This window comes from Dendrobates tinctorius, unplaced genomic scaffold (assembly GCF_039654945.1).
Source record: "Dendrobates tinctorius isolate UK_male_01 unplaced genomic scaffold, ASM3965494v1 ptg000024l, whole genome shotgun sequence".
Lineage (NCBI taxonomy): Eukaryota > Metazoa > Chordata > Amphibia > Anura > Dendrobatidae > Dendrobates > Dendrobates tinctorius.
Genome location: NW_027361692.1, coordinates 23,126,475 through 23,151,027, shown reverse-complemented (window position 1 = coordinate 23,151,027; position 24,553 = coordinate 23,126,475). Strand labels below are relative to the sequence as shown.

General features: G+C 39.0%; 1 protein-coding gene across 5 annotated transcripts in view; it reads right to left on the bottom strand.

Moving 5' to 3' along the window:
- KHDRBS2 (KH RNA binding domain containing, signal transduction associated 2) overlaps nucleotides 1-24,553 on the bottom strand; it is a 628,563-nt gene that overhangs the window by 131,132 nt on the left and 472,878 nt on the right. For 3 of the 5 annotated variants that reach the window (XR_012231038.1, XR_012231037.1, XR_012231040.1), the window contains 3 exons: nucleotides 23,734-23,792; nucleotides 14,206-14,380; nucleotides 12,262-12,324 (listed from right to left, as the gene is read on the bottom strand). Coding sequence is in view for 1 of the 5 variants with exons in the window: in XM_073569405.1 (XP_073425506.1) it covers nucleotides 14,283-14,380; nucleotides 23,734-23,792 (157 nt within the window). In the remaining 4 variants the exon portion in view is untranslated. Of the gene's footprint in view, nucleotides 1-12,261; nucleotides 12,325-13,579; nucleotides 14,381-23,733; nucleotides 23,793-24,553 lie in introns of those variants that run through there. The other 2 variants (XR_012231039.1, XM_073569405.1) reach the window with 2 other exon arrangements.

Below are 24,553 nucleotides of genomic sequence, written 5' to 3'. Positions count from 1 at the left end.
CAGGGTTGGAAGCGATAGAGATTTAATTAGAGCATCCACATTCACGTGGTTCCTCGGCAGCGGTTGACAGGAACAGGTTAGCAGGGTCGTCTTTTCATTGCAAGATGCGTGGGAGTGAAGATGTTACTAAAAAAAAATTATTTTACATCAGGTTGTTAAGGGTTGGGAAAAAAAAAAAAAAAAAAAATATATATATATACTGTATATATATTTTTCTTAGACGACCAATCTCTTTTTCTCTCTTGGTCAGACTTATTAATAGCGCAAATATGATTTGTAGCTCCCAGGGTGAATCTGCTCTATTTTCTGCGGCATTCGGGATTGCATTGTTGGGGCATTGCGTATTAGTGAGTTGGCTGCACCTTCGGATTGTATACAAGGGGGATTGCAGCATAAAGATGTATAGTTTTTGTAAGGGTGGTATTCGTGTTTGTATTCGGCATTTAAAAACTAACCACAGGTAAGGGAGCATGGTTTCCTTTATTTTCCATTCAGGTCCGCTGTGCCCTATAAAATTAATTACTCGGTACTTGGCGATTAGGCCAGAGAGCCAAGCATTTTGCGCATGACTGACTGGTCCCCGTAAACCAGATTTCATTTCTTGGCAGTCATGCTTCGAAATTTTGATAGCTTTGGGTCTTCCACGGGGGGATTTTGGTACCCATTCTTTCAGAATTGGTGCAACGACAGAAGTGGCTCGGATGGGTTTTTCATGGATGAGGAAATCATGAGAATACGCAGGTGGCGCTCCACTTGTTTCTCTCATTACATAAGGCCAGAGTTACTAATGTCATAATAATTAATGTACAGTTGAATTTCAATTTTCTCATTATGGGTGGTGTAAGACCAAGTGTATGGATTCTGGGTTACTCTTATGTCTGGTGAGCCGAACAGAGGGCAGAGATGCATCCTGGCGGGAGATCGCTTGGTTTTTCAATGCCAATGTGAATTGGAGAGGCATTCGAGCGCTAACATGGTCGCAAGTGCTGATTGAAGTGGTTCACATCTCTAGATTAATGACCTCCACAGTTATTTTAGTGCTGCATGCGGGGGGGGAAACTATTTAGTTGCGATAAAAATGACGGAGGTTCTCATGCTAATGCGTGCGGATATTGATAAATTTCCATGTTTTTCTCCCAACTCGTCATAGCTTGGTCAGAAATTATCCCCAAGGTGGTGTGGTGCGGTGCTCGAGACTGGGCTGGCAACGAATGTGCTCAGAGAGCTATACAGTAAATCACCAAATATCTTGTTTTATTCAATTTTTCTGGGGGTGTTATAGTCCGGCACATGCAATTGGAAGGTAGGAATACCAGGCTGAGGCGTCCAGATGGGGTGCATTTAACGGACATTGGCTTGGACAGATTTCTTTCAAGTTTACAAGATAGTATTGATGAGGCGCTATTTTTTCTATGAGGGGGGTCGTAGCTCAACTGCGTATCGCTACTCCCTGGCGGAAGAATAAGTCGGGGTAACATGTGCCGGGATTCCGGCGGCATATCACCCACAGCTTCCGGTGTTTAATTAATCCAGAGGTGCGACCTTACCCTTCCAACAATGGTTTTTTTTGTGAAGAAGAGACTTATTGTAAATGTGTTACTCTCCATTAAAGATATGTTTTCGTTAATGACTGGATTCTTTCTTTGCGCTGGAGAAAAGGGGCAAGGGTTTTCTTGAGGTATGAGCAGTCTTCACAGTACTGTTGAATTTGCTGCAGATAAAAAGGTATTTCATGAAAAAACTACAATATGTAGCTCAACAAGTGATATATCGCTGGAATCATTGTTTTTGCTCCTACATTATGCTACTCTTAGATATTGTAGCAAAAGCTTGGTGACAGATTCCCTTAGATCCCTTAAGAACCAAGCAATATTTCATTTTTGCGCTTTCATTTTTCCCTACAATCTTAAAACAGGCATAACATTTTTATTTTCCCATTTACAAAGCCTTATTGTCATGATTTCCACTCTGTTTCTTTGTTACTTTGTGTCGTGGCTGTCAGTCTGTGTCAAACCATGCTCAATTTTTTGTGTTTTTTTCTTTGTATTTTTGCATTCTGTGCAAGCCGGGGTGTAGCCTCCCTCTCCTGAGCTGGAAATTGTATTCAAAGGCTTCCCTTGACTGGTGTCCACTGGTTGGCACCCGATCCTTTTGTCTGCCCTTATTCACACAATGAGGCCAACTTTGACACATGGTAAGGTTTTTAATTTTAGACAGTGTAGGACCATCCCGATCAGAGTCACCTTGTCAACGGTGGGACAGCTTTTATGCTATATTTGATCAAATACAGTATTACTAAGAACTCTGAATTATTTAAATGCACTTTTGCTTTTTACATATTTAGTTACAGCAGGGTTTTTCTCATTTTGTCTTTTGTAGGTTTTTTACTCTTAGATATTGTAGCAAAAGCTTGGTGACAGATTCCCTTTGATCCCTTAAGGACCAAGCAATTTTTCATTTTTGCGCTTTCATTTTTCCCTACAATCTTAAAACAGGCATAACATTTTTCTTTTCCCATTTACAAAATCATCACCTGTGTTCATTTTCCTTAATCAGGCTTCTACTTAAGCATGCTATTTCCTCCCCAGTGTCAATCGTACACTTGTTGTTGCCTGTGTAACATTGATCCCTCTGCATTCTGTGCCTGACCCAGCTTGACTTGATTCTCTTCCCGGACTCAGACCCTTTGCTTGTGACCTGACTTTGTTTGTGCCTGCTCCCTGTAAACTGTTTTGCCTCTCTGACTTTTCTGACCTCTGACTTTCCTTTGTTGTACTGCGCAATTTCCCTGACCTTGGATTGTTTGACCTCCCTTTACTTACAGTATTATATATATTTACTATTGTGACTCGCATCACACATATGAGGACTTGCTTATTGTGGGACTAGTTGGAATTTTGAATGATGCCATTGATTTAATGATACTGGTAACTTAAAATTGTGAAATAAAATTCCAATTGGAGTGAACAAAATGCATTTCCATGATTGTTTTTTGGGGATTTGCATTTTTGGCATTAATTCTGAAGTAAGAATGACCTGTAAATATGATTGTCCAAGTCAATATGATTACAACAATACCAAACTTGCATATATAGAATGTAAGTCTGCGAAGACAGGGTCCTCTCCCCTCTGTACCAGTATGCCATTGTAAATTTGTTTACTGTTAAGGATATCTATAACTTTGCATGTAATCCCCCTCCTCATGTACAGCACCATGGAATTATTGGCGCTATATAAATAAATAATAATATATATTTTTTTAAGTTTTGTAAAAAAATTAAAAATGAGCTGTGGGAGACTGAACCGCTGAGTACACTGTGGGTGCCAGGCCTTCCAGCTGCCTTGGCTGTTAGGCTCCGCTTGTCTGTGTTGCTCTGCACTCTAGTAAACACCAGACTGACACTGACCCTGAACCTGACAAACCCAAACCCTATACTGCACCACCACCATCTGCAGTCTGTTTCAAACACAAAAACCCGAGCAAGTTTTCCTTAAATCTGCCTTGGACAACCAACATGTCCAAAACCTATACTCACTTTACTCTACATTGCAACTACAGCTACGCCTGTGACTGAAATGCACTCTCATGGCCTCAATATGCCTCCGTGTGCATCCTGAGGGGAACATACAGTGAACCTCACATGTAACACCAGTCACTGCCTCACTATATATATATATACTGTATGTATATATATATATATATATATATATATATATATATATATATATATAAAAATAGGCAGCATTCCAAATTAATTGTGAAAAAAAAGTGGATACTTTACTGATCCTCAGGTGGCCACCTGAGGATCAGTAAAGTATCCACTTTTTTTCACATTTAATTTGGAGTGCTGCCTATTTTTTTTACTTTTATTAACTTGGCTGTTTGTACACTGCTGAATAGGTTTTGTACCAATTGTATAATTTTGGTAGTGCTGCCTTTTTTTTTATTTGTTTTATATATATATATATATATAAATATAAGTATATATATATATATATACAGTGGGGCAAAAAAGTATTTAGTCAGTCAGCAATAGTGCAAGTTCCACCACTTAAAAAGATGAGAGGCGTCTGTAATTTACATCATAGGTAGACCTCAACTATGGGAGACAAACTGAGAAAAAAAAATCCAGAAAATCACATTGTCTGGTTTTTTTTCATTTTATTTGCATATTATGGTGGAAAATAAGTATTTGGTCAGAAACAAGCAATCAAGATTTCTGGCTCTCACAGACCTGTAACTTCTTCTTTAAGAGTCTCCTCTTTCCTCCACTCATTACCTGTAGTAATGGTACCTGTTTAAACTTGTTATCAGTATAAAAAGACACCTGTGCACACCCTCAAACAGTCTGACTCCAAACTCCACTATGGTGAAGACCAAAGAGCTGTCAAAGGACACCAGAAACAAAATTGTAGCCCTGCACCAGGCTGGTAAGACTGAATCTGCAATAGCCAACCAGCTTGGAGTGAAGAAATCAACTGCGGGAGCAATAATTAGAAAATGGAAGACATACAAGACCACTGATAATCTCCTTCGATCTGGTGCTCCACGCAAAATCCCACCCCGTGGGGTCAGATTGATCACAAGAACGGTGAGCAAAAATCCCAGAACCATGCGGGGGGACCTAGTGAATGAACTGCAGAGAGCTGGGACCAATGTAACAAGGCCTACCATAAGTAACACACTACGCCACCATGGACTCAGATCCTGCAGTGCCAGACGTGTCCCACTGCTTAAGCCTGTACATGTCCGGGCCCGTCTGAAGTTTGCTAGAGAGCATTTGGATGATCCAGAGGAGTTTTGGGAGAATGTCCTATGGTCTGATGAAACCAAACTGGAACTGTTTGGCAGAAACACAACTTGTCGTGTTTGGAGGAAAAAGAATACTGAGTTGCATCCATCAAACACCATACCTACTGTAAAGCATGGTGGTGGAAACATCATGCTTTGGGGCTGTTTCTCTGCAAAGGGGCCAGGACGACTGATCCGGGTACATGAAAGAATGAATGGGGCCATGTATCGTGAGATTTTGAGTGCAAACCTCCTTCCATCAGCAAGGGCATTGAAAATGAAACGTGGCTGGGTCTTTCAACATGACAATGATCCAAAGCACACCGCCAGGGCAACGAAGGAGTGGCTTCGTAAGAAGCATTTCAAGGTCCTGGAGTGGCCTAGCCAGTCTCCAGATCTCAACCCTATAGAAAACCTTTGGAGGGAGTTGAAAGTCCGTGTTGCCAAGCGAAAAGCCAAAAACATCACTGCTCTAGAGGAGATCTGCATGGAGGAATGGGCCAACATACCAACAACAGTGTGTGGCAACCTTGTGAAGACTTACAGAAAACGTTTGACCTCTGTCATTGCCAACAAAGGATATATCACAAAGTATTGAGATGAAATTTTGTTTCTGACCAAATACTTATTTTCCACCATAATATGCAAATAAAATGAAAAAAAACCAGACAATGTGATTTTCTGGATTTTTTTTTCTCAGTTTGTCTCCCATAGATGAGGTCTACCTATGATGTAAATTACAGACGCCTCTCATCTTTTTAAGTGGTGGAACTTGCACTATTGCTGACTGACTAAATACTTTTTTGCCCCACTGTATATATATATATATATATATATAGTACAGACCAAACGTTTGGACACACCTTCTCATTCAAAGAGTTTTCTTTATTTTCGTGACTATGAAAATTGTAGATTCACTCTGAAGGCATCAAAACTATGAATTAACACATGTGGAATTATATAATTAACAAAAAAGTGTGAAACAACTGAAAATATGTCTTATATTCTAGTTTCTTCAAAGTAGCCACCTTTTACTTTGATTACTGCTTTGCACACTCTTGGCATTCTCTTGATGAGCTTCCAACAGTCTTCCAACAGTCTTGTCTTCCAACAGTCTTGAAGGAGTTCCCAGAGATGCTAAGCACTTGTTGGCCCTTTTGCCTTCACTCTGCAGTCCAGCTCACCCCAAACCATCTCGATTGGGTTCAGGTCTGGTGACTGTGGAGGCCAGGTCATCTGGCGTGCACCCCATCACTCTCCTTCTTGGTCAAATAGCCCTTACACAGCCTGGAGGTGTGTTTAGGGTCATTGTCCTGTTGAAAAATAAATGATGGTCCAACTAAATGCAAACCGGATGGAATAGCATGCCGCTGCAAGATGCTGTGTTAGCCATGCTGGTTCAGTATGCCTTCAACTTTGAATAAATCCCCAACAGTGTCACCAGCAAAGCACCCCCACACCATCACACCTCCTCCTCCATACTTCAGGGTGGGAACCGGGCATGTAGAGTCCATTTCTGCGTCGCACAAAGACACAGTGGTTGGAACCAAAGATCTCAAATTTGGACTCGTCAGACCAAAGCACAGATTTCCACTGGTCTAATTCCATTCCTTGTGTTCTTTATCCCAAACAAGTCTCTTCTGCTTGTTGTCTGTCCTTAGCAGTGGTTTCCTAGCAGCTATTTTACCGTGAAGGCCTGCTGCACAAAGTCTCCTCTTAACAGTTGTAGAGATGTGTCTGCTGCTAGAACTCTGTGTGTCATTGACATGGTCTCTAATCTGAGCTGCTGTTAACCTGCGATTTCTGAGGCTGGTGACTCGGATGAACTTATCCTCCGCAGCAGAGGTGACTCTTGCTCTTCCTTTCCTGGGGCGGTCCTCATGTGAGCCAGTTTCTTGGTAGCGCTTGATGGTTTTTGCCACTGCACTTGGGGACACTTTCAAAGTTTTCCCAATTTTTCGGACTGACTGACCTTCATTTCTTAAAGTAATGATGGCCACTCGTTTTTTTTTATTTAGCTGCTTTTTTCTTGCCATAATACAAATTTTAACAGTCTATTCAGTAGGACTGTCAGCTGTGTATCCACCAGACTTCTGCACAACACAACTGATGGTCCCAACCCCATTTATAAGGCAAGAAATCCCACTTATTAAACCTGACAGGGCACACCTGTGAAGTAAAAACCATTTCCGGTGACAACCTCTTGAAGCTCATCAAGAGAATGCCAAGAGTGTGCAAAGCAGTAATGAAAGCAAAAGGTGGCTACTTTGAAGAACCTAGAATATAGACATATTTTCGGTTGATTCACACTATTTTGTTAATTATATAATTCCACATGTGTTAATTCATAGTTTTGATGCCTTCAGAGTGAATCTACAATTTTCATAGTCATGAAAATAAATAAAAATTCTTTGAATGAGAAGGTGTGTCCAAACTTTTGGTCTGTACTGTATATATATATATTAGTACCCATGAATATATGTTTTATGAAAATAAAATGTACAAACAATAAAAATACACATTTTTATAAAAGACAAGGCAAAAAACAATGCCTTATCATCATATCGCTGAACCAAAAGTGCAAAAGTGGAATACAACTCGATCAAAAAGACAGATATAAAGAAACATGGTACAAATGAAAATATCTTCTTGCCCCGCAGAGTAAAACGATGCAAAAATAATTATCTCTTTCTATAAAATAGTTCTTATTGTGTAAAAGTGCCAAAACATAAAAAATTGATATAAATGTGGTGTCGCTGTAATCATAATGACCCAAAGAATAAACCTGCTTTATCAATTTTATTCTGCCTCCCAAAAATCAGAATAAAAAGTGATAAAAAAGTCATGAGCCCAAAAATGGTACCAATAAAAGGTTAACTCATCTCACAAAAAACAAGCCTGAAATATGAAAAAATTATAGCTCTCAAAATATGAGGATGCGTTTTTGCAATAAAAAGCATCTTTTAGTGTGTGACAGCAGCCAGACACAAAACCCAATATAAATCTGGTATCGCTGAAATCGCATGAACTAGAAGAATAAAGTCTTCTAATTGCTTATACCGTACAAGGAATGGCGTAAAAAATAAATTAAACCAATTCTTCACCTGCCGTTGATTTGTTAATTCTGCCTCCCAAAGATCACAGTAAGGCTTGTCACACATTTATCCTGCGCTCTACGCTGAGTGGTTTCACTGGAGTTTCCATGTAAATCTCTGAAATATGTGATTCAGATAGATACCCACGGGGGAAGACTCCCTATAACGAGGCAGATGGAGGCACTGTGGATGCCGTCTGGCCTATGATCTGGCGGTGTCTGTCTTTTTAGACGTGCATAAAAGTGCAGTCAGTCACAGTTTTGTGCACTTCTGAAAAGAAGGACACCACTGAACAGAGGCCAGACAAAGTCCAGAGTACATCTGTTGTCTCATTATGGTGAATGGGTCCCTCGGGGGTTTCATCTGAATCACATCACTTGAAGAATTAGATGGAAACTCCAATGTAAGTGCTCAGTGTACAGCGCTGGATAAATGTGATCCCAAATGTTATGTAAAATGTTCCCAATAAAAGCTTCAACTCAATCCACAAAAAAAGGTGGTTACTAGTATCACAAAAGATAACAAAAACTTGATTCCAGCTCACCCAGTTGCTCAATGCTCATCCACCTGGAGCTCAGAAACCGGCCTCGCCCAGGATAATAGAAAAAATTGGAGACTGGCTCAACAGGACTGGAATTTTCTTTTCTTTCTATTTTTGAAAAGAAACTATAGTGCACACAAAAGAAAATTTTCATGGTGGACATGATCCAGTCAACGCGTTTTGACTGCACTAAGCAGTCTTATTCATGACTAATGGTCAAATAACATGCAGTCATTTATATATTATTTTTCAAAAAGTATAACACAGATGTTCTTAATTCACTTAACAATTAGATGTTACATAAGCGATGTAACAAATACTAAAATAACAATACAAAACTGCAAATTATTAGTGTCCATGAATTTTTCCACAGTGCAAGTGAAAAAATTGTTATATATAAATAAAATCACACCCCAAAATTATGAAGAACACATGCAATAGTGATATGTTGAAATAAGAAAATGTAAATTATATATCAAGATAAAATCCCAAAATGTGTATAATATTAACATGATATAATTCTACCAAGTTATGAAGATGAATGTGAATTCTTCCAAGTAGAATATCATTATAAAAAAAATTCTTTACATTTTTATATAATTATGGTGTTTCAATTATTATTACAATTTTTTTAAAATCCTTATTTCAACACCGCTGAACACACGCAGAGTCCAGAGTAAATCTGTTGTCTCATTTTGGTGAATGGATCCCTTGGGGGTTTCATCTGAATCATATCATTTGAAGATTTAGATGGAAACTCCAATGTACATGCTCAGTGTACAGCGCTGGATAAATGTAATCCCAAATGTTATGTAAAATATTCCCAATAAAAGCTTCAACTCAATCCACAAAAAAGGTGGTTACTGGACACTGGTACCACAAAAGATAACAGTTACTGGTATCACAAAGACTCTATCTCCTAACCCTCCAAAATAAATTCAGCAATTTCTGCACTCCCAAATCCAAATGCCCCTCTCCATCCTGATCCTCAGTGTGCCTAAACCACATATAGGGCCTACATGTTTAGCATTTCTGTAGCAATGAGAGAAGGTCTAATTTACGGGTGAGTGTCTAAAGAAGCATGAGCTGGGCAAAACATACTGGTCACTACAATGTACTGGTCACCACAATGGAAGTTTGCAATTTTCACTCAGTAACATCCACTGCTGCTTGTTTCTGGAAAACACCCATGGAGTCAAAATTGCCACTACACCTGCAGATAAATTCCCAAAGAAGTATAATTTGTAAAATGTGGTCACCTGAGGGAGGGATTCTGCTCTTCTAGCACTTAAGGGTTCTGTATATGGAGTCCGCAAACTATTCTAGGAAAATCCATGCTCCAGGAGGCAAATAGCGCTCTGTCCCTCCTGAGTCTCGCCGTGGCTAAGCAGTACTGTACTGCCACATATTGAGTTTTTAGAATGATGTCACTTTGGGGTATTTTCTGCCATATAGACCCCTCAAGGTCACTTCAAATGTGATGTGGTCTCTAAAAAAATGAGTTTGTCATGTTTGTTGGAAAAATCGCTGGTCAACTTTTCACGCTCATAACTTCCTAGCAAAAAAAATTGTCTAAAAAATAGTGCTGATGTAAAGTAGACATGTGGGAAATGTTATTTATTAACTATTTTGTGCAACATATCTCAGATTTAAGGGGAAAAGAATTCAAAGTTTAAAAATTGCAATTTTTTTTGCCAATTTTCCTTTTTTTCCCACAAATAAACACAAGTCATATTGAAGAAATTTTACCTCTATCATGAAATACATTATGCCATGAAAAATCAGAATCAGTGGGATCCGTTGAAGCGTTCCAGAGATATCACCTCATAAAGTGACACTGGTCAGAATTGTTAAAATTCGACTGGTCATTAATGTGCAAACACCTTGGGGTGTAAAGGGGTTAAGGTCAAAATTGGCTCCGTCACTAAGGGGTTAAACAAGACTAAAAAGAGTAGCACTCTTGTAAAATTCATAATGGCCACTAAGCCTCATATTGGATTCATATTTCCTGCTGTATACACATCACTTTTCTGTAGTTATCTCTATAGGCAGGATAATGTTGAAAGACAACCTATACTTAGCTAATCCACAGTTCACTGCTCACCTCATCCCCAGTGCATGCAAAAGCAAATAATGACTAGAAAAAATAATATGCAATAGCTGTCTTGAATTCAAAATTATATTTTAATTCTACTCTATCCCTTGAACTTGTTAAACAGGATATTATAGGGAGTCTCTGACCCCCAAAATGGCAATAATACTGCATAAACATTTTTAAACATAAACATTTGTATAAACTTTTTAAAAGGGACATAGCCTTTATACAAATCATACCAAGCATATAGAGTTTAACTGTATATTTTGCTAAAAAATCTACTTTTATTTAACATGCAAAGAGGACGTTTCTGTGCACCCTGGGCCTGGCCTATGCCTTGGTCCTCTGTTATGCCCTATTTCAACATTAAAGCCAGTTCCTTATTTTGACTGAGAGTACACCACTCTTAAGAGTGAGTGCTGCCTAAAATCAGTTTTTTGTGTCCTCGCTTGCGCTCCAAGTGTGGCAGCCACTCGATGAACACAGAAGGCAGGTAGCGATATAACTGAGAAGGGAAGTGTGATAAAGTGATCAGACAGCAACCACATGTTGATGCCCTATCAATCCGCACTGAAGCCATTCACTGCAAACCCGGGTGCATCGAGTTGTGGCCACAATCTGGCAGAAGCCAGGCATCCCTTGCAGTCACATTTTTTGCAGGCCCATACTGACACTTAGAGCATGCTGAAGTGTCAATGCGCAAGCGTAGACACAAAAACTGATGTTAGAAAGTGCTCACTATTACCAAACGGCGCCCTGTCAATCATGATAAGGGAGCTGCTTTAGTATTCAATTAGGGAGGCAGAACAGTACATAAAGGCATAGGCCATGCCAAGTGCCCTAATTTGTATATTAAATAAAAGTAGATATTTCAGCAAATATTAAATTAAACTGCATATGCATGGCATGATTTTTATAGGGTTACATTCCCTATACAAGTGTTTGTGCAGTATAATTTCCACTTTAGTGATGACAGATTCCCTTTAAATAGATGCAATTTATTTAAATTAAAAAAATGATATTAAATGAATATTATAAACCAATGAAACAAATAAGAAATTAGAAAGTAGTTAGACTAGTTAAAGGTTAGCAAAACCTTAAAGAGAACCCATCAGTAGGCTCAAACCTCTTAAGCTGTTTACATGGGCATGTAGGTCATAGGAAGTTGAATGAAATGATATTTTTATATGTGCGATCTGATATCTTATTTAAGAGAAACTCATGTTTTTTAATATAATAATGAGCTGTAAAATCTATGGGCCACACACAGATCTCTCTGACAATCAGCCTTCATGACTTATTTTAAATGAAAGGGAGCACTAGTAATTGAGACATGTAATGATTAACAGTCTGCTTTCCCGATCTACATGTCTCCCACCAGAACCTCTTTTTCATTTATAATAAGCTGTGGCGGCACACTCTCTGGGAGATCTTTGTCCTGCCTACAAATATTAACAGCTAATTTACATATTAACAAAAATCTAAATTTCACTGGAAAAAGACATCAGATCGCAGATATCATTTTATTCAACTTTCTATGACCTGAATGCCCACATAGACAGGAATCATAGATTTTATATTTAGCCCACACACAGCTTTGTTGAACTTAAGGATAAGCTGCTTGCTTCTTTTCCTTGCTTTGAGCAATTCAAGAGAGTGTCAGTACCCGGCCACTATCGATCAAAATACTGAACTGCGGCAAAATCAAAAGCTACTTTTTTACTGCTTTGATACTTACTGTTATATATAAAGCTTTGCTATTTTCCACGTCATCCCTTCTGTCCCTGGCTAAGCAGAATATCTGAAATGAAATTACAGCAATTTACTAAAAACATGACATAATTTTTCATCTCGTTTTAACACTGAACTACACCAAGAACAGCTTAATTTCTAAAATGTAACATAATAGCATGCAAATCCAGCTGAAATGTATTGTCCAACAAGTTACGCAATATTATATACAAGCTTATACTTTATTTTCATCAAAAAAGTAAACCAATCACAGTGACAAAAAGCCAGCACTTAAGATTCAACAAAAAGAAATATCGGAAATAGAAATCATTTTGGTGGCCCTAAGTCATGGTTTTCATTTCCATAATATATTTAGTTAAATAGTTGATGTTAGCAAGAGTAGCATTACTGTTATGGTTAATTTTATTTCTGTTTAGTTAATTGAGATTTAAAATTTTGATGTCACTAGTTAATCTTAATTATTGGTTTAAGAGCCTAATATCCTAGTTGTTATGTTCTCGTAGGTTTACTTTTTTAACTATAAGTAGCTTAATAGTTGAGAATATTTAACATTTACTCGCATACTGAAAATTACAGAGTTACTATTAGTGTTACCTGTTTAGGGTTTAGTCATCCTTTGACTCCTGCGACACTTTTCCTTAATAATCATCAGCCATCAAGTCTGATAGTCTCAAAAGAAATATCAGCCCCATTAAACTGCTTTCAAGGATCGTGATATTTAGCACTGGAAATTACAAATAAAGTTTTTGAAGTTGAAGGTAAAGAGCGACATCTGGGCAGTGACACTGATGATTATTGGTAGTAAAGATAAATAGTTATTAAGATGATGCAGTAAAAACACTCCTAGGAGTGACAACCAAAATCTAGACAATGATTACAAGTTAAATAAGATATTTAATGTTTAGGGTGAGCCAGCGTTTGAAGATCTAGGCATTAGGACAGTCTAATGGTGGTAAGCGGTAGTCTTACCTCGTTTAACTCCATTACATTCTCACGAGAGACATGCTAGTGGTGCAAACAAGTCAAAGTTTTTGTTTAATAAGACGAAGCTTAGAGAGTCGTTTAGAAGCCATTTATCTCCCATTAACATCTTGTACATTAGAGTTTTCTAACCGCGTATGACATAACAGTTTAGAAGGTTAGCTTTTAAATTATTTAACAAGCAAGAGTTATTAAAACTTTTAAAATATTACACAAGATACTTAAAACAAAAATTGGGATCATTTTGCAATTTTTAACGGAAAACATTTTTTAGGCATCTCTAGAAAAGGAAATACATCAGGCATTTAAGGCTACAGTCGAAAGCAAGTGATTGCAAGTTTAGTTTCTTACAAAATGTCAGCTTTATTGACAAATTCTAGCAGACATATTTGACAAATTATGATTTCCTATTTAGAGAAGATTACACATTGATCTTTAAGTGATTGTTTTAAACAAATACAGATTAAAACACTGACAGGCTCAGTTAGCTACATACATTACAGTAGCTGATTAGTTTTCAACCCCATTAAAACAGCATTTTAAATTAAATTTACAAACTTAATACTGAACATTTTGTTTCTTCCACGTATTAAAAAAGCCAGTTTAAAACATCCTCTCTACACTTTAATTATGTTATATTCAGAAATCATATTCCAATGGTTTAGCATCCCTACACAAATGGAAATCAAGGCCTAGCATGTTGTGTTTTTGTCTAGACTTTACCAATGCTGTCAAACATTCATGCTTTTAAAAAGTTAATACATCACCATAAACAACAACTAACATAACATTTTCCCATTTCATGGTTTAAGACAAAATGATCCTGCATTTTTTCAGTCAATGTTTAAAAAAATATTAAAGCCAACGCTACACCACATGTTTATCGCAAATACAGAAGTACATAGGGAAACCACAAGGAGTAATCCCCAAGATAAAAATGGACTATTACTTGTCATGTTGCTGTTTTATGCAGAGCCATAAGGCAATTAATTGTCTCTAAAAGGAGGGCATAAATTCTGAAGGCCTTCAGTATCTACCATACGGGTGTTCTCTGTAACCTCCTCTAGTTGTTCTTTGCAGTGGTGCTTTTAAACTGGATCGCGGTGATGACCATTCTTCCTGCCCTAAAACCAATGGAAATAGAGAGATATCCTTTGGTATTTTGGTAATTTTTATATTAAATTTTTCACTTTACTATCTTTACAAAATGCTAAACTAGCAATGGTATGCATCCAAGATTGGTGCCAGGTTTTGGGAGAAGAACCTGCTGTTCATTTCTCCATGTCTGTCTCGATCAAGATTCTTTGCCTTCTTTCCCTGCCCTATTTGCTAACAATGCAGTTACTCTGCAGAGAAAAGTCTAGCATGGATTCTTCTTACCTGGTAGAAATAAGATTTGTACCAACCGGAACTTAGCCAATTTTCTCTAAAGGCCCCGTAGCAGCTGCATAAGTTGTCTTTATGTTATGTTTGCTCTTGTAAACCAAAGGTATTACTAATGTTAGGCGTCGGGTTCCTGCAGCTGCACAGCACGAATCCAGAGCCATACAACCAGCGGTCTCTCATTCCTTTCTGACTACTCAGGTACCTGCACAGCAATCTCTCTGGGTCTGGATGTTGCTGCCACCTCTGGACCAGCAATGGTAGCGCAGCCTGCTTTGCAGAAAACCACTCCAAAGGTAAGTCCTCTCGCCGCGCTACTGGGCATGCCCACGAAACGATCTCCCAGTGGAGATCGGGGGTCACATGCTCAGGTCCTTGTCCTGATCTGATTGGCCCATCTCAGAGGTCTGGAAGGTCCCGGAAGCGCATGGCTATAAAAGGCCAGCATGGCCGCTCGGCCATGCGCTAGTATAGTCTATACTTGCTATGTGTGAATGGTGATGGATGTATGATTCTGGTGACTGACTCATTTGAAACCCCTTCCCTCTGATATTATGCATGTGGATAGGGAATTATAGTTATAGTCAACGCCAGTCAGTGGCAAGCCATACGCCACAGTGCACACGGCGCCGCTACACTAGCGTCCGATAGTGTGATGCCTCACGGCACTGTCGTACAGCGGCAGTAGTTACCGCCACGCTGGCGTCTGCGGTAGCGATGCCGCATGCACAGTAGGTCAAGACTGACACCGACCTCTGCCTTGGGCTGAGTCGTGTGACCATATACCATGGGTGAAAGCCAGCTGAGACCTGTGAAGCCAACAGGCGTTTATGCTTTAGCACATCTGTGAATTTAACAGAGTCCGCTCTGCGCACCTCGGGTGACGTTTAACCTGAGTGCAGTACACCGCCATATAGCGAGTCCACCATTACTCAGCAGCGGTTGTTACACCTATTGCACGGTGGACCCCGGGCAGCGAACACACTTCCTATTATTTATATTTAGTGCATTCCGCCATCCCTAACAACTAAATATAAATATCTACTTTTCAGGATAACATGAGAAAAACATATTTTCTGAAGGTATGCAAAATGCCAAATAGGAGTTTCAATTATACAAATTATAATAATTATTATTATAAGAATAATAATTCCAGTAATTTTATGAAGGATGAATTTTCCGGACTTAGAAAATAATTTCTGTCCCTCCATGAAATCTTTTTATTATCGTAAAAGAGAAACTTTCCAATAGGCTGTTCTGAATTACTTTAATTTATTTTGTATATTTATGTTTCCTTTGAGATATGTAATCCCGTTCTTTCTTTCTTCACGTGATTTACTTTAACATTTCTCCTTAATTCTCTGACAGGCTTCTTAAACACTTCTCAGGACTTTAATAAGTCAGATCAGAGTCTTGTAACAAATAAGCATTGGCTGCTTGGTCAAAACCAATAAGGACGTCTGCCTCTGGATTACTGAAGATTGCAACTAGCATGAATTAGAGGATTTTATTATGTAGTGTCTGATTTGTTGCATATCCGTTAGTATTTTAATTTGCTAGCTGCACCCTAGAGTCTAATATGAATATTTCAAGTCTCAATAACTTTGATAGTGGTACTAAAATCAGGCCAGCATGTTAACACTTCATCATCCTAGTTCCTGCTCATTTGCTTGAGAATAAAAATAAGTAGACAAATTATAGCTTGCATTATTTAATTTCCCAATGTCACCATATTTTTAAAATTTAACATCCCACACAAAGATATAAGGAATGCTGATGCAAGAATCAGTTTTACAAATTTTTGTAAGCTCTGAAAACCACTACCTACCTTCATATCAGATTCTCAAACCGTTATTCTCCATGCTTAGATTTAGTATATACAATAATAGTAGATTACCGAACCAGAAGCAGTATATAGTGAAAAATCATTATGCTAAACAAGTGATAAAGATTTACCATATAACTGGCAGGTCACATGTTGAAGTAAATCTGTCATCACACTTAAAGCGAACATGTCACCAGTTTTTGCTGATATAAGATACGGCCCCCACCTTTCAGGCCTGATATACAACATTCTATAATGTTGTAAATCTGCCTGCCCCAACTTGACCTGCAAGAGAAGAAAAATAACTTTTATTATACTCACCTGCGGAGCATTCCGGTCAGAGGGGCGTCGCAGGTCTTTGTCCGACGCCTCCCATGTTCTTACGATTGCCATCCTGTTGTTTGCTTTAAGTGGATGACACGCCCCTGCATCATCCACAGTCTGCTTGGCATCGGGCTCCTGTGCAGGCATACTTCTCTGCCTTGACTAGGGCAGAGTAAAGTACTGCAGTGCGCATGCGCTTGGGCTTTTTGACCTTTCCCAGTGCCTGCATACTGCGGGACTTTGCTCTGCCCTCAACAGGTCAGAGAAGTACACCTGCACAGGAGTGCAATGCCACGGTAAGTGTGTGGATGACGCAAGCAGGAGGACGGCAATCGTAAGAAGATGGAAGGCGCCGTACCAGGACCTGTGACACCCTTCGTACCGGACCGCCCCTTAGGAGAGTATAATAAAAGTTATTTTTCTTCCCTTACAGGTCGGGTTGGGGGCAGAAATACAGCATTATAGAATGCTGTATATCATCCCCGAAAGGTGGTGGCCTTACTTCACATTGGCCAAAACTGGTGACAGGTTCACTTTAAAGAGAACCTCTCATGTTATAAAATAATATTAACCTGCAGATATGAGGTTTATAGGCAGGTTAGTAGTGTTCTAAAGCCATGCAGCCATTGCACTCAGAGCCTCGCTGAAGGTGTGGTTACAGTAGTCGCTCACTATATAACGAGCGGTGACTGAAGGCACGTGGGCATGCCTCTATGACCAAAAGCCTGATGCTGCTCAAAGAAATGAAGCTCATTTCTTCCTGACAGCTGGCCTTCAGTGCAGCAGCCGAACAGCTTTAGAGCGCTATTATCCAGCAGATTAACCCCATAACTGCAGGTTAACAGCATGTGGGGACATGAGAGGCTCCATTTAAGGCCTCCATACAAAAGTGATGAAAATAATCTGAAATCTCTGATTTCGGCAGGCCTGGCCATCCATCTGCTTTGTATGAAGTCCATCTAATTTTCCTCCAGACAATTTATGTAGAGGTATCTAGCAGTGGTTAGTTCTTTTCTCCCAGTGGAAAACATGAGTACAAAGTGAAGCTGAGTGCCCGTGTACATGAGATATAGGTATTTATAGAACAAACATTGGGCTGACAGCTATCTCATGTGTATGGACAGCTTAATTGTAGCATAGTGTGGGAAACCTACTAGCCTACCTATTAGCCCAAAATGCACAAAAATATTGTACAATTTGACTAATAAGAACTAGTTATTGGGTGGAAGCCTGTTAAAGGGGATCGGTCAATAAGATTACCTCCCATTATAGCTGAATATCTAGGCATTCAGATCTTTGAATTGTAAATTCATTTACATCGTTCTATCTTCTATCTTTTGCTGCAGTCAAAAGAAATTAGCATGTAAAATCATATGCAAATGAGGTGTTAAGTGGGCATGACAGAGCACTCAATGAGCCTCTGCCTCCCCAGATTGTTTCCCCACCCTGTCACAGCCCCCTTACTTCAGTGATAGCTTAAAGTCTGTGTGACATCAAGTGCTAGGCAAGAAAATCAGACAGTGAGCGATCAATCAAGCTAAATAGGCTGGTACCAGGCAGGGAAGCAAAATTGGGAGACAGAGACTCAATTAATGCCTCCTTCACAGAAAGAGATTTGAAGAAATGAAGATGGAGTATTCTTGGATTGCTCCTAGTAGCATATTCATTTTTAAGCTGTGAATCCAAATTGACACCTGCAGAAAACTTACATTCAATGTGATATATAAATGCAGAATTTTATTATCTAAAGATAGGAATAGTAATAATAACAACACTTTTTTCTGCTTGTATTGATTTTTTTTCCTGATTATCTTTCTTAAATTTCCTTCCGTTTTGAATGGAAGGCATTTTGATCCTTCGGAGAATCGGCTGATTGACTTTAAATCATATTTTACTAATATTATTTGGGGTTTGGTAACTGCAACCGTTCTATTTTTGTAGTGTACAAACTATTTCTATAAGACGATATCAGAAATAACACATACAGTCGGGAAAAAAAAGTATTTAGTCAGTCAGCAATAGTGCAAGTTCCACCACTTAAAAAGATGAGAGGCGTCTGTAATTTACATCATAGGTAGACCTCAACTATGGGAGACAAACTGAGAAAAAAAAATATCCAGAAAATCACATTGTCTGGTTTTTTTTCAATTTATTTGCATATTATGGTGGAAAATAAGTATTTGGTCAGAAACAAGCAATCAAGATTTCTGGCTCTCACAGACCTGTAACTTCTTCTTTAAGAGTCTCCTCTTTCCTCCACTCATTACCTGTAGTAATGGCACCTGTTTAAACTTGTTATCAGTATAAAAAGACACCTGCGCACACCCTCAAACAGTCTGACTCCAAACTCCACTATGGTGAAGACCAAAGAGCTGTCAAAGGACACCAGAAACAAAATTGTAGCCCGGCACCAGGCTGGGAAGACTGAATCTGCAATAGCCAACCAGCTTGGAGTGAAGAAATCAACTGTGGGAGCAATAATTAGAAAATGGAAGACATACAAGACCACTGATAATCTCCCTCAATCTGGTGCTCCACGCAAAATCCCACCCCGTGGGGTCAGAATGATCACAAGAACGGTGAGCAAAAATCCCAGAACCACGCAGGGGGACCTAGTGAATGAACTGCAGAGAGCTGGGACCAATGTAACAAGGCCTACCATAAGTAACACACTACGCCACCATGGACTCAGATCCTGCAGTGCCAGACGTGTCCCACTGCTTAATCCTGTACATGTCCGGGCCCATCTGAAGTTTGCTAGAGAGCATTTGGATGATCCAGAGGAGTTTTGGGAGAATGTCCTATGGTCTGATGAAACCAAACTGGAACTGTTTGGTAGAAACACAACTTGTCGTATTTGGAGGAAAAAGAATACTGAGTTGCATCCATCAAACACCATACCTACTGTAAAGTATGGTGGTGGAAACATCATGCTTTGGGGCTGTTTCTCTGCAAAGGGGCCAGGACGACTGATCCGGGTACATGAAAGAATGAATGGGGCCATGTATCGTGAGATTTTGAGTGCAATCCTCCTTCCATCAGCAAGGGCATTGAAGATGAAACGTGGCTGGGTCTTTCAACATGACAATGATCCAAAGCACACCGCCAGGGCAACGAAGGAGTGGCTTCGTAAGAAGCATTTCAAGGTCCTGGAGTGGCCTAGCCAGTCTCCAGATCTCAACCCTATAGAAAACCTTTGGAGGGAGTTGAAAGTCCGTGTTGCCAAGCAAAAAGCCAAAAACATCACTGCTCTAGAGGAGATCTGCATGGAGGAATGGGCCAACATACCAACAACAGTGTGTGGCAACCTTGTGAAGACTTACAGAAAACGTTTGACCTCTGTCATTGCCAACAAAGGATATATCACAAAGTATTGAGATGAAATTTTGTTTCTGACCAAATACTTATTTTCCACCATAATATGCAAATAAAATGAAAAAAAAACAGACAATGTGATTTTCTGGATTTTTTTTCTCAGTTTGTCTCCCATAGTTGAGGTCTACCTATTATGTAAATTACAGACGCCTCTCATCTTTTTAAGTGGTGGAACTTGCACTATTGCTGACTGACTAAATACTTTTTTTCCCCACTGTAGCTACAGTAAACGTAAATACGTCATGAAATTACTACATTCATGCAACTTTTACTTAAAAGATTAAATGAAAGTGAATAAATGTAAATGTAAAATGATTTTGTGCTGTACCATACTATGTTAAAGATAGTATATTCTCTTTCAGAGCACAAACATAACACATGTGCCTTGCTTCCCATAACTGATACTAATTTGAAGTGACATTGTTCAGCAAATATCTGACATTTGCAATATTTATTTTTCGGTAATATTGATATGAAGATTAATGGGTATCATGATCCCATTTTTGTTAGCAATCAAACTTATGTTTTCTAGTCACTGATATGTAACTACTGTGCCAAACTAATGATGGAAATTAGTGATGAGTGAACTTGCTCTGAGCATCCTCAGGTGTGATCCAAGCATCTTGTTAGACAGCCACAAAACATGCAGCCGAAGGGACTCAAAAATATTTTCCGAGCACGCCCAAGATACTCGGATAACACCCAAGCCTGCTCTGATAACACATTATTCAAGCATGTTCGCTCATCACTAATGGGAATTTTTACCAAGTTTGCATTGAGCTTCAAAGAATCCTAAGATGTCTACTCATTTTACATCAATTTTACATCAATTACTACATTTTTATATAATTGAATATCACTACATTTAAAAAGAAAACAGCTACCGAGATGCATTGGTTTAATTGGTGCAGCAGAATTAGTGCAAAATTGGAAAATGCTAGGACTCGTGACTTTGAAAGAGAGGGCCAGCAACCTATATTCACTCGAAAACCAGCTATGAAACCATTTATTCCCCCAGAAGAAGCTCAGGGCAAAATGGGCATTGGGGTGAGGGGGAACGCCTAGACTATCCACTCCTATTGTCTCCGTGATTCATGTGCTCAAGGTATTGTGGCTTATATTCTCCACTTGGCTTAATATTGATATTTAATATGGGGTTTTACCATGGTCTTTTTATTTGGTCACAGGTGCAGATTTGATAGGGGATGATTTAGGCACCCTTTCACCTGATCCACTTTAGCCATTGTATTCACCCCTTCCACACAATTCCTTCAGCAGCATTCATCTCCTATACTACTTATTCACTATGTACCAGATTTGTGGGCTCTTGTTTTCCATATGTTAATATTTCCTTCATATTCTATTGGACATGAGATTTCTCCACTTTACCATTTACCCTTCCCTGTGTACTTAGGATTTTTGTCCTTTTACTGGGTTTTTGCATAGGTGACCTTGTTAACCACAATATTGTTGGATAGTACTGAGGTTCCCCCTACTGGGTACTCTGTGAACAATTATTTTGTGCTTTTTTATTTTTTCCACTTTTATGGATTGATAATAAAGTTTTCATATTTTTATCTTTACATATGGTTCTCTTCTTCCGGCTAGCTATTCTACTAGTCCGACTTTTTGCTATTTCATTGTTTGAAGTACAGTAGTAGCTTTATATAGACATTACTTGATGTAACAATGTCTATCACATTTATAAAATATTTTTATATACCGCAAAATGACCTTTTGATCATTTAAACTCAACAAGTTACCCCTAGAGTGAAAGGCACTAGTTGTCTCTCTTCCATCTAACTTACTGTCTGCTGCCTATTGCCAAGTGTGATCTGGCTTTAGCAGCAGAAATACCAAGACATATTACAAGAAGTAGGGATGGGTCTTTTTTCTTCAACATTGCTTTCATGTATCTTAAATTGCATACTGGCATAGCAGTTGGGAAGGCAAGTCACTGGATAAGTGCAGGTGCAATGCCTACCAGAATGTGAGGGAAAGAATGGTCTATTACCTATGGTGCTGACAGAGTGCTGCTGAAGAGGACACACCTACTGTAAAAATGTAGTTGGCAAAATACAGAACATCAGAATCATGACAAATTCTCGATAGATTAGACTGGCATGTGCCCCAGAAGCAAGTTTTACTTGTTGTTGATGATCAGGGCAGCAAGACTATACTTTTACTCTGACTTGGTTGAAATGAAAGGAAAACATTTAAAGGGAACCTGACACCTCCTTTTTAAGCTATGAGCTGCGGCCCCTGCCTTTTGGGGCTTATCTACATCATTCTAGAATGCTGTAGATAAGCCCCCGATCTAACCTGAAAGATAAGAAAAACAAGTTTTACTATATTCACCCAGGGGCGGTCCGGTCTGATGGTTGTTGCAGGTCCGGGTCCGGCACCTCCCATCTTCATATGATGTCATCATCTTCCTTGCTTTGTGGCATGGCTCCTGTGCAGGCCTACTGCAGTACTTGGCTCTGCCCTCAAAAGGGCAGATCAGTACACCTGTGCAGGAGTCATGACACGAAACAAGGAAGATGACGAAATCATATGAAGATGGGAGGCCCTGGACCTGCGGCGCCCATTGGACCGGACCGCCCCGGGTGAGTATAATAAAATTTGTTTTTCTTCTCTTTCAGGATAGATCGGGAGCTTATCTACAGCATTCTACAATGCTGTAGATAAGCCCTGAAAGGGAGGAGCCGCAGCTCATAGCTGAAAAAGGAGGTGACAGGTTCTCTTTAACAAGGGAATGATAAAGAATGCAACATTTTAAGGGCCAATTAATACTACAAAAAGAAAACAAAAAAAGACTAAGTTCCTAAAGTTAATTACAATCACAATTAATAACTACTTGAGTGTTCAGTGCAAACTTTAGTCATTCATAATAGTTAATTGTCTCAGGAAGGCTTCCAAACAAATATGAAGCCATCTGGCCTTTTTCTTCTTTTGCAGTGGGTTCGCTTTCATTGATCCGGTGCACCAGCAATTGCACCACACCTTTCCAGGAGCCAAGTCAGAAAATGCTATTAGTTGCATTTTCAATTCGGCTCACTCGTTTTGCAGCAGACACTGGTGAACAAGCTTGATGTCAAGTAATGTTGTTTTGATATCAATTGTCATCAGCTGAGGCACAAGAAAACTGGTCCAGATGGCACAGCTATACGCAAACCCATCCTAAAACTGAATAACAAGAATGCAAAATGCTACAGGAGAGGAATAAATTATGTGCTGTAGAATATCACGTTCTGTGCCTTGTCATGGCCTGTTATGGCACATGGACATTATAGAGTCAGTTTTGCCCACTTGGGCATCACCTCTATTAGTGAGTGTGTAGAACAACCGAGCAAGAAGGTCTCCTGCTATAAAAGTATTGGCCTGGACATCTATTACATGGTTGTCAATTCATTCAAATGGGCACTATGTATTACCAACATTTATGCTGTAGCCACTGGGAACAGCAGTTAATAGATGAAGGCTCTAGGAGCTAACTTATTCTAAGCAAATGTTGTATGTACTTACAAATATTGATGTTTATACACAAAAAAGAAGAGTCAGTCTTACCATAATTATTGTAGTCTTCATCATTTGTCCCATGTCCATAGTCATAATATTCTGGAACACTACAACATATGAAATCAAAAAGTAGTTCTCATTGTATAAAATGCTAAACTGAAAGGTCTGTCAATGTATTTACCACTTAGAATTCACATTGGTTGAGTATATTCCACATACTTGCCCATCTTTAAACAGTTCTAGAAGACTCTTTATATTTTTTTATGCTCACAAAATGGAATATGATGAACTCTGTCATTTTTTAGTTTTTTGAGATTTTATGTAAAGTACTACATGAATACTGTTCGCAAACTCTATTCATAGCTGCACAATGCTTGGAATCTAAATACCGTAAGTAATGGCCATTTACGAGAGAATTCTGCTCTTTATATGGGATAAATTTGCATTAAACCACATAGCAGGGATGAATTTAATTCTCGAATAGGGATATAGTTAAGCATATGTGTAAAAAGACAGACAGATTGGCTAATTTTATCTGTTTAACTCATATTGACATTGGTGGGAAATTCTTATTTTCATCCTCGTATTGGTACAAGCCCAAAGTGACTAACAGTGATGCAACTACTATGCACAAACCATCCAGTTAAATACTTTATTTATGTTGGTGGCTAACCTGGATCTTTAGTAAATCTCTCATGTAGTGCGAACTGACATCTGTCACCTTGTAATTAGACACGTGTGAGTGCTTTCATGTCTTTGCCGGTAACTGACAAGATCAGCGCACCGTTCAATGCTTTAAGGTTATCAAGCATTGCTTTCTGCTATAATCAATTATACGTAACAGGCCTTCCCAATATGCCTTCCTCTA